Below are 8721 nucleotides of genomic sequence, written 5' to 3' on the forward strand. Positions count from 1 at the left end.
GTGCCGCTGCGATCGTGTTCTGCGTGGGAACTATTTCGCAGTAGGACGCCTGTGAGCCAGAGGGGAAACGTGTGGACGCGCTGTTCTCTCGTGTAACTGTCTGACTCCAACTCGTGTAAATGCTTCGTTTAATCTCACAAATCACTTCTTTTAATCTATAAAAGAAACCGGAAGTCCGTGTTGAGGTGACGCTGGAATCATCTGGAAGGAAACGATGAAGAAAACACGTGACCAGAGGTTTGTTTACACATCTGTGGATCCCAAGTTAAAGTGGAGGCAGATTCTGTTGGTTCGTCTTATTCAGTGTCTGTATTTATTGCTGGTTAAAGACAGTGTGATTGACTCTACGTGCCTTTAAAGTCCACAGAGTGTTTTTAAAATAATAACTACAGGATAAGCAGATATCCATCTTGACACCTGTGGAGACAATGTGCTCATTCATCACTGTTAAGTAACTAAGTATATGTATTTAAAGCACAGAGTATTTCTGTTTTATAATTCTACTCCACCACAGTTCAGAGGTAAATACAGTTTTCATTTGGTTGAGTTCATTCAACAGTTGTATTTAGAAGTTTCTCTGCAGAATCAGAGAAGTAATCCAACCAACAGAGTAATAAATAAATGTTATTAAAGACGAAGCAGTCCAGCAGTGTGTGGATGTGCATGTGAACACCTGAGAGCAGCTGTTCTGCGTCTTCTTCACCTCAGTGTTCCTGTCCTCAGCGGAGAGACGTCGTCAGGACAGCAGCCAGCTGACTACCTGGTGGGTCAGGTGTCGGGAAGTCTGTTCCAGAAGAACTCTGCAGCCTCTGGATCATCGCTGTCGGCTTTGTTCGGCGCCGCTGCGCCAGCTGCACCGCTCCTGTTTCAGCCGGCGCCAAAAGTAAATCACAGATATCAAGTTCAACACGAAGAGTCAGCCGCTCGCTAAAGTTTTTAACAGACAGACTTGTCCATCTGTTGGGGATTATCCTCAGAACAACGTAGAATATCACAAGACTCATCCTTTGTTATATTCTTCATGCAGCCTGTTCAGAGGAGCGCAGAAGAAAAGGAGCATCAGAAGGAGCCAGAGGTCAAAGGTCAGTCCAGCCAGAAGAAGAAGCAGCAGCTGAAAGAGAAATCAGAAGCCGAACAGAAGCTGGAAAACAGGTGAGCAGTTTCTCTTCTCTCTCGCCTCCTTGTTCTGCTCTTCCTCTATTTTCCTCCTGTTTTTTCTTCTTTGCATCGGCACATAATAATACGAAGAGCCGCAACTAATGATTGTTTTCATTATAGAATAATCTGCCAATTAATTGATAAAGAAATTGTGAAAAATGCTCATCACAATGTCACAGAGTCCGAAGTGACGTCTTCTAATGTCTTCTTTTGTCCAACAAACTGTCCGAAACCCAAAGACTTTATTTAGTGTCAGAGACAAAGAAAAGCAGAAAGTCGTCACATTTAAGAAGCTGAAACCAGAAGATGTTTGACATCGTTGGTGATTGATTGTCTTTTGTTCGACTGTAACACTGATCGCTCTGATTCTCTCCATTCTTCTTCTTCGTCTCTGTCCGGCGTCTTCAGAGAGATCAGCTTACTGAATGCAGACGAGGACGAGCAAGGGCAGGAGACGCCCGCGAAGAAGAAGAAGAGGAAAGCTCCGGAGCCGGACGCAGAGAACGACGTGGAGAAGTGGGTGCTGAAGAGACAGAAGATGAAAACCAGAAAGGCGGAGGAGGCGGTGAAGACGAAGAGGACGGTGTTCGTAGGAAACCTGCCGGTCGGCTGCACCAGGAAGGTAGAGACGGACAGAAGGTCTCAGTCAACAACATTTGACGCTGGAGACGTCGGATTTACGCCCCACTGTTCAGTCACGTGTTGGACGGAGGATGAAAAGATGTTTTTTGGTTTGTTTGTGTGTTTTTCAGATGCTGCAGAGTCTCTTCAGGGATAACGGACCCATCGAGTCCATCCGGTTCCGCTCTGTGGTAAAAACACACCCAAACATCACAGCACACAGTTTGGTTCTGAACAGGTTCAGGATCAGTTTGTAGCTGCACTGTGAGAGAAACACTGAATGTGAATGAAATAAGATTCTTTATCACAGCAGGAAGTCGCACAGAGAAACTCTTCTGTTAGTTTAAGTCTGGTTTTCTGGTTTCACTCACACAAACCAAACATCCTGTTGTTGGATGTGTTTGTTTGGTGTCAAAATGAGCATATTAACAGCTGATAAAGTAACAAAACACTTTCATTGCTGTGGGTTTAATATTCTGTACATTCATCGCTCACAGTCACATTTAACGTAGTAATATAGATGTGATAATAAAAGATTTGAGAGTCTGGAGACTAAAGCAGCTGTAACTTGATCAGTCAGGTGACGTGTTTGTTCCCTGCAGGTCAGAGAGGATCCCTCCATGTCCCGCAAAGTCGCAGCTATTCAGTAAGTTTCTGTTGAACAACCAAACCAACTTCATCATGACTCCGCGTGGAATCTTCTCTTTGAATAAATGAGCTTTATTTTGACTTCACAGACGCAAAGTTCATCCCAAGAAGCACAGCATCAACGCCTACGTGGTGTTTAAAGAGGAGGAGGGCGTGGAGAAGGCGTTGGAGAGGTCACACGCTCGTTCACTGATTTCCACAAACACACAGAAGCTTTAGTTTGTTCATGTATCATCAACCAGATGTTCTTCTGTTCGTCTCTGCTCACAGGAACGGCATCGAGATCGAGAAGGACTTTCACATCCGAGTGGACCGAGTGACCGACAGCTCAGCAGTGAGTCTCCAGTCACCAGTTAAAGGAGCATTATGTAGATTTATAGAAGAAGATTTAATATTTATTTATGATTTTTATTTTTGTCGTCTTGCAGCACGATCACAAACGCTCCGTGTTCGTGGGGAATCTGTCGTTCGGTGAGTGTTTCTGCAGGATTAATGTCGAAGTTGAGTTTAATGACAACTTGTTTTAAAGTTAACCGTGTGTGTGTGTGTGTGTGTGCGTGTGTAGAGATAAATGAGCTGGCGTTCCGGAGGCACTTTGAGCAGTGCGGCCCGGTGGAGGCTGTTCGTCTGGTACGAGACCAGAACTCCGGGCTGGGGAAAGGATTTGGCTACGTCCTGTTTGAGGTACGTCGACTCAAATCCTGACCTTTGACCTCCACGTTAGCATTAGCCAGATGTAGCTGGACACTGTGCTGATGCTGAAGTGATGAACACAAACTTCTGTAAAGGATTCTGCTGGTTTCAGAGATTTAATCTTCACTTTGAAAATCACATTCTGTTGATAATTTAGTATCTGAATGGTTTAAACTACATTTCTCACTTACTGCAGCTTCAGTGGTGACGATGTGAGACTTTATGTTTGTACCCGTCTGTGTTCTGGTCGCAGAGCGCCGACTCGGTGCAGCTGGCGTTGAAACTGGACGGCTCCAAACTGGAGGGCAGGTCCGTCCGGGTGAAGAGGTCGGTGAAGAAGGAGAAGCAGAAGAATAAAAGTGACAGCCAAGGAGCCGCAGGGAGGGCTGGCAGGGGCCCCACGAAGGGCCCCACGAAGGGCCCCACGAAAGGCCCGGGGCGGGAGAGAGGAGGCAGTCGGCCAGGTTTCAAGTCTCAGAAGTTCTCTGGAAAGCAGCAGTGGGCCACTAAAGGCTCCAGCTCGTTTAAAGGAGAGATGGTGGATCCAAACAAAAAGATGAAAAAGAAAGGACTGAAGAAGAAAGGGAGGCCCAACAAGAAGGTCCACATCTGACTCAGCTCACTGAGTCAAGTGCTCGAGGACTCTTTCTGAACCCAACAGTCGTCCAGCCTGTTCTGCTGCAATCACACATTAAAGAACAGCAGAGTCCAGAGCAGCAGGTGGTTCTGTTCTGCTGAGTGGTGTCAGTCGTCCACTCCAGCAGGAACAATTCATAAAACATGTTAACACCTTGTTTAGTAACACTTCACTCTGAACCGTTTCTCCTGTGCTGGATTATTGTGTCTGTTCTTCCTGTTTATTGTATTAAATTACAGATTTTCTCTTTGTCTGTGTAATCTGTACTTTCTGTGAATGATTCACATCACAGCTGTGTGTCGGAGCTCGATCAGAGATCCACCTCAGAAATCAAACATCAGATCGGTTCTGTAGTGACTCTTCAGCTTCAGGTGTTCGTAGTTGACATGTTCTAACCTGTTCTGCCCACTGTGCATCTTAATCTGCTGGAAATATAACACAAGTTTTTATACTTCGAACAACTCGTTTCGAGCCTTTCGACCATCAGTAAATATTTTAAGAGCTCTAACAAAAAAGTTGCATCACTCCTGGAGGCAACCTCAGCTGAAATATGTATACGATCAGATTAAAGGAACAGTTCACCCAAGAATAAAAATCCAGCCATCATCTCCTCCTGATGATATAAAGTCAGGCTCAGTCATCATCTCCTCCTGATGATATAAAGTCAGGCTCAGCCATCATCTCCTCCTGATGATATAAAGTCAGGCTCAGTCATCATCTCCTCCTGATGATATAAAGTCAGGCTCAGCCATCATCTCCTCCTGATGATATAAAGTCAGGCTCAGCCATCATCTCCTGATGATGATATAAAGTCAGGCTCAGCCATCATCTCCTGATGATGATATAAAGTCAGGTGAAGTGTCGTAGTCCACAGAACATTTCTGGAGCTTCACAGTGAAACAGAGTTGCAGCGTTCTGCTGAACAGCTGAAGCAGCTGGAGATGATTTAAACATCAGATGTCTCCATGCAGCTCGTCTGCTGTGATCACAGAGATCACAACCTGATCTGAGGAGACCAGATTTACATCCTTTATTAAGATGAAATCTTCACTGGAGCTGCTGAGATGAAAGCATGAAGTGGGTTCAGGAGCTCGACGACACGTCGATGGCGTCTTTTCAAATAAAATTGGGATCTTGGTGCTTCTGTAGACTTTAAATTCATTCATACAGCTCAGTCTCTTCAGACTGAGGTGGTTACATGAGACATTTTAATTCAGATTATTAGTGTGAATATCAGGGTCCATGCACACACAGCTACTGTTTGCTAACTAGCGAGCTACTTGCTGGATTGTGAGCCCTGATAAAAAGTGAAGGCGGCCATGTTGTTCTCCACCAGTGAAGGTTCCCCTCAGGAGTCACACCTGTCGACACCACTAATAAAGAAAACTCTGACAACTTCATGGTTTGTTCTCGTGTTTTAATTTTTTTTCTTAAAGAGGGTCGTCCTCTTTAAAATGAACAAAACATTTCATCACTTTTTAAAAAGTGTTTCCGAGTCTAGACTGAACAGAAAGACGACTGATAACAAAACAATAAATACTTGATGAAGCCTCCGAGCAGAGAAGATCCCTGCAACTTTCCACTACTGATATCAGAGCAACCACCAAGATGGTGGACAACATGAACACGATGCTGTCAGAGAGTGAGCTACACCACCCTGAGGGGAGGAGCCGGTTCATGTTTTCACCCAGTCCAGTTAATTAGCACATACCTACTGATGGTGGATCTCTCTGGGCTGAATGATCGAGAGACTCTTTATACCCCAAAACGGGTAATTTAAGTAAAAAAAACAAACACTACTGTCATGGATACACCAGGAATAAAAAACTAATTCCCTTTAGGACGCCCTGATGGGAAGTGATGGACGTCGGCCGGAGTGACGGAGGCCGAGGCGTTGGCAGGTCGTAATGGAAGGAGAGGCCCGTGTGAGGAAGAGGAGGATGAAGAACGGGGGAGGCGGGGGTCGTTTCCTCTCGATCGTCTCATTCTATATCGTCCTCGCTCAGACTCTGTGCGCTCACAATCCGCTGCAGGGGCAGAAAACAAACACTCAGAGAAGAACAGAGCGGAAGCAACCAATCAGGACGAAGATGAGCTACGTGGATTAAGTCAGGAGGAGGTGGGGGGGCGACCTGGCTGACTCCAGACCAGTTAGAAACAAATATATCACGCAGTGTTACGATCTAATGAGACGTGTTTACCTGACTGATGCTGGGCAGTTTGGTGAGCAGCATCTGGAAGACGGGCGGCGGCAGAGTCTGCTGCAGCACCTGCAGCAGCTGCTGAGGCTGACCACACACCGCGATGGCGTTGGTCAGGTGGTCCACGCCTTTCTCATAGTCTCCTGTGGAGCCAAACATCAAGAGGTTCATATGGAAGACTGTGACAGAACCTAACGTCTGCCTGGAATCAGACTGAGAGGCTGTTTATGTTTGGCATCAACACCCGTCCTCAGTGATCCGATCATAAGTGGACAGCTTCACACCGACATCGCCACATCCAGAGGGACCACCTCTGAGTGTGATCGGATCTCAAATGTGTCCTAAATGCATCTCAGGGTGTTCACACCTGCTCTTAAAGCTGTCTACTTGTGGACCACTCAGGACAGATGTTGATTCCAGGTACGACAGCCTGAAACTTTAACTGTGAATGAAAAAGGTGTTGATGTGTTGATGTGTGGAGGTGTTACCCTGAGCCAGCAGCTCCTCCCCCAGCTGGATCTCCTCCAGGAAGAACTTCTGAACTGCTTCAGCGTCCTTCAGGTCTGGAAGCTGCAGCACAAAACACATTCAGCCACCAGGAAGGAGATCCGACCGCTCGTCTCTCTTTACAGTTACTTTGTACACTGAGACCCAGTCAGACCTCACAGGAAGTCATAATGCCACATACAGAAACATGCACTGAAACACATTCAGGGAATTTACGTAGATCTACTTTGTGAACTACACGATGTGAACAGGATTTTTAAAAGACAAACAAAACTCATAATAACACTTTACTAGATGATCCACCATCTCGGAGAGGACTCGGTCCGAGCCTTCGAGAACGATCAGAATCAAAAACAAGTGTTCAGCAGCGAGATGGAGAGACGGTGCTCACCTTCGCCATGCCTGCCCTCTCTTTGGCCACCTTCTGCTTTCTCCTCCCTGCAGCAAAACAACACAAACAGTCAGAATCAGAATTATCACTCGACTGATTCACGGACAAAAAGCTTCAGCACACAACTCTCGGAGGCTCTGAATAAAGTAATAGATTACATTAGATGGGTGTGTTAGTTGCTGGTCGTCTGCCCACAGTGACACAAGACTGGACTGTCACAGTTCCCTGAGTTACACCATAATCTGCATTTGGCTGAGAGCCCAGCAGGCGGGTCAGTGATGCTAAACGTGTTGTTGTGTAACGGCTTCGTGAATGAGTCTGTGTTGATGTTGTGTCTGCTGAGGTGCCCTTGAGCAAGTCTGGCCTAGGGTAAACAAAGTATATATCCATCTATGGTGCTAATAAAGTGAGTGGAATTTGCAAATCCACCCTGGATAAACAGGATTTAGGAACAAAAACAAATTAAAGCCCCCACCAAACTCCACTGAAAAATCTGTCAGTTTAACATGACCATGCTAAAATCTACAAGGTGAATAAACATAGTACCTGGTCAGAGGTATTTGAACAATATTTAGATGCATCTCTTCAGTTCAATAATTGATATATACCCATTCAGCATTCACGGAGCAGAGTCAAGTTTTACACCCAGGCCTCACCAAACATTCAACACAGACCTGAAGTGTTTTAGGTTTAAACATCAGGTAAGAAACGAGCTGAGCTGAACTCTTCTGGGAGCTTAAATAACGGTACTAATGCTAATGTCTCCATTAACTGGTGTTTCCTGGTTGGTCGACTAAAAGCCGAATTAACCCGCAGACCATGTGGACTCATGTGAAGTCTTACATGTGCACTGGACGGTGTGTTAACTGATTATTTAAAGGCAAAACACTAAAATGCCTGATAAGTGAACGGAGTTTGGCGTGAGAGCTCCAGCGAACAACCCACGACGGGTTGTACCGGGACAAGCTGACACTGTGACCGCCTCAACCAGGACCAGGAGGCTAAACCGACCCGACCCGACCCGAAGCTACACCGGACCGGACCCGAGCTCCGAGGATGATGAAGGTGAGGAGGAGGAGGAGGAAGAGGAGGAAGAGGAGGTCAACACTCACGCTCTCGCAGCCTGTTCTTGAAGTTGGGGTCACTCCGTCTTTTCCTGTCGAAGTAGATGCAGTAACCGACGAGCAGAGCCCCGCACAGCCCCGCGGCGATCGCGCTGGTCTTACCGCCCATCATTACTCCCGCGTCCCGGTCGGTCTGAGCAGGATTTCGGGTTAATTTCTGGTTTTTCCTCCGGTGCTAGTTTGTGTCAGGAGGCTGGCGCAGCGGCTCAGGGCAGGAAGGACCCGGGAGGACCCCGCCGTCTGACAGCTGCGAGCCGCCTGAAGACTGCCTGACTGAAACACGACGATTTAAAACATTTTAAAATATAAAGAAGCTGTAAATGAGCCGGTGGGGAGGTGTCTGAGGGAGAGGCGGTAGTTTACAACGTCTTCTATAATTAATATTATATCAGGATTATGTTACACTGGATTTATTGTTATTTTTGTGTAGCCTAACTGCTGCACGAGCTCAGTACAGGTTACATGACCTGCCTGTTGACAAAGGTTAAAGGACCCATCTGCAGTTTTACTGAAGAAAATCAGTGGAGGAAGATTTTTTTTTATGTCTTAAACTAAATAAACTCTCTTTGTTTTCATGACTGAATTATTTTACGTCATTAATATTAAAAATATAAAAATTCTGAGTTTGAATTTCTTCTATAAAACTACATAATGCACCTTTAATAACATTTCATGTGTGTGACAATAAACATGTGTGTCTTTGACGCTGTTGTATATATATTTGGCGATTTTCTTTGCAAA

General features: G+C 45.8%; 2 protein-coding genes across 3 annotated transcripts; one reads left to right on the forward strand and one right to left on the reverse strand.

The window, feature by feature from the left end:
* The first annotated feature begins 42 nt into the window (after positions 1-42).
* Positions 43-4006, forward strand: rbm34 (RNA binding motif protein 34). 2 transcript variants are annotated; one of them, XM_073471712.1, is made up of 11 exons: positions 43-237; positions 709-883; positions 1028-1152; positions 1567-1780; positions 1911-1970; positions 2382-2425; positions 2517-2600; positions 2698-2761; positions 2856-2898; positions 2993-3111; positions 3374-4006. In XM_073471712.1, exons 1-11 carry the CDS (start codon positions 215-217, stop codon positions 3731-3733), a joined length of 1311 nt encoding a protein of 436 aa, XP_073327813.1. In that variant the 5' UTR covers positions 43-214; the 3' UTR covers positions 3734-4006. The 2 variants fall into 2 exon arrangements, with proteins under 2 accessions (XP_073327813.1, XP_073328606.1); XM_073472505.1 differs by having other exon boundaries at positions 127-237; positions 724-883.
* A 1151-nt stretch (positions 4007-5157) lies between these two features.
* Positions 5158-8199, reverse strand: tomm20b (translocase of outer mitochondrial membrane 20b). The gene is made up of 5 exons (XM_073478195.1): positions 7969-8199; positions 6857-6903; positions 6447-6528; positions 5959-6101; positions 5158-5784 (listed from the first exon to the last, which is right to left on the reverse strand). The coding sequence occupies exons 1-5, from the start codon at positions 8090-8092 to the stop codon at positions 5740-5742; spliced, it is 441 nt and encodes a 146-aa protein (XP_073334296.1). The 5' UTR covers positions 8093-8199; the 3' UTR covers positions 5158-5739.
* Positions 8200-8721: the final 522 nt, after the last annotated feature.

This window comes from Pagrus major, chromosome 1, assembly GCF_040436345.1.
Source record: "Pagrus major chromosome 1, Pma_NU_1.0".
NCBI lineage: Eukaryota > Metazoa > Chordata > Actinopteri > Spariformes > Sparidae > Pagrus > Pagrus major.

Excerpts from the sequence above, each read along its gene's own strand:
- rbm34 (XM_073471712.1), top strand. The coding sequence starts at position 215 with ATGAAGAAAACACGTGACCAGAG. Across the intron at positions 1,971-2,381 it reads CCATCCGGTTCCGCTCTGTG|GTCAGAGAGGATCCCTCCAT; the intron begins GTAAAAACACAC and ends TGTTCCCTGCAG. Across the intron at positions 2,899-2,992 it reads CGTGGGGAATCTGTCGTTCG|AGATAAATGAGCTGGCGTTC; the intron begins GTGAGTGTTTCT and ends GTGCGTGTGTAG.
- tomm20b (XM_073478195.1), bottom strand. The coding sequence starts at position 8,092 with ATGATGGGCGGTAAGACCAGCGCGATCGCCGCGGGGCTGTGCGGGGCT. Across the intron at positions 6,904-7,968 it reads CAAGAACAGGCTGCGAGAGC|GGAGGAGAAAGCAGAAGGTG; the intron begins GTGAGTGTTGAC and ends GTTTTGCTGCAG. Across the intron at positions 5,785-5,958 it reads AACTGCCCAGCATCAGTCAG|CGGATTGTGAGCGCACAGAG; the intron begins GTAAACACGTCT and ends CTGCCCCTGCAG.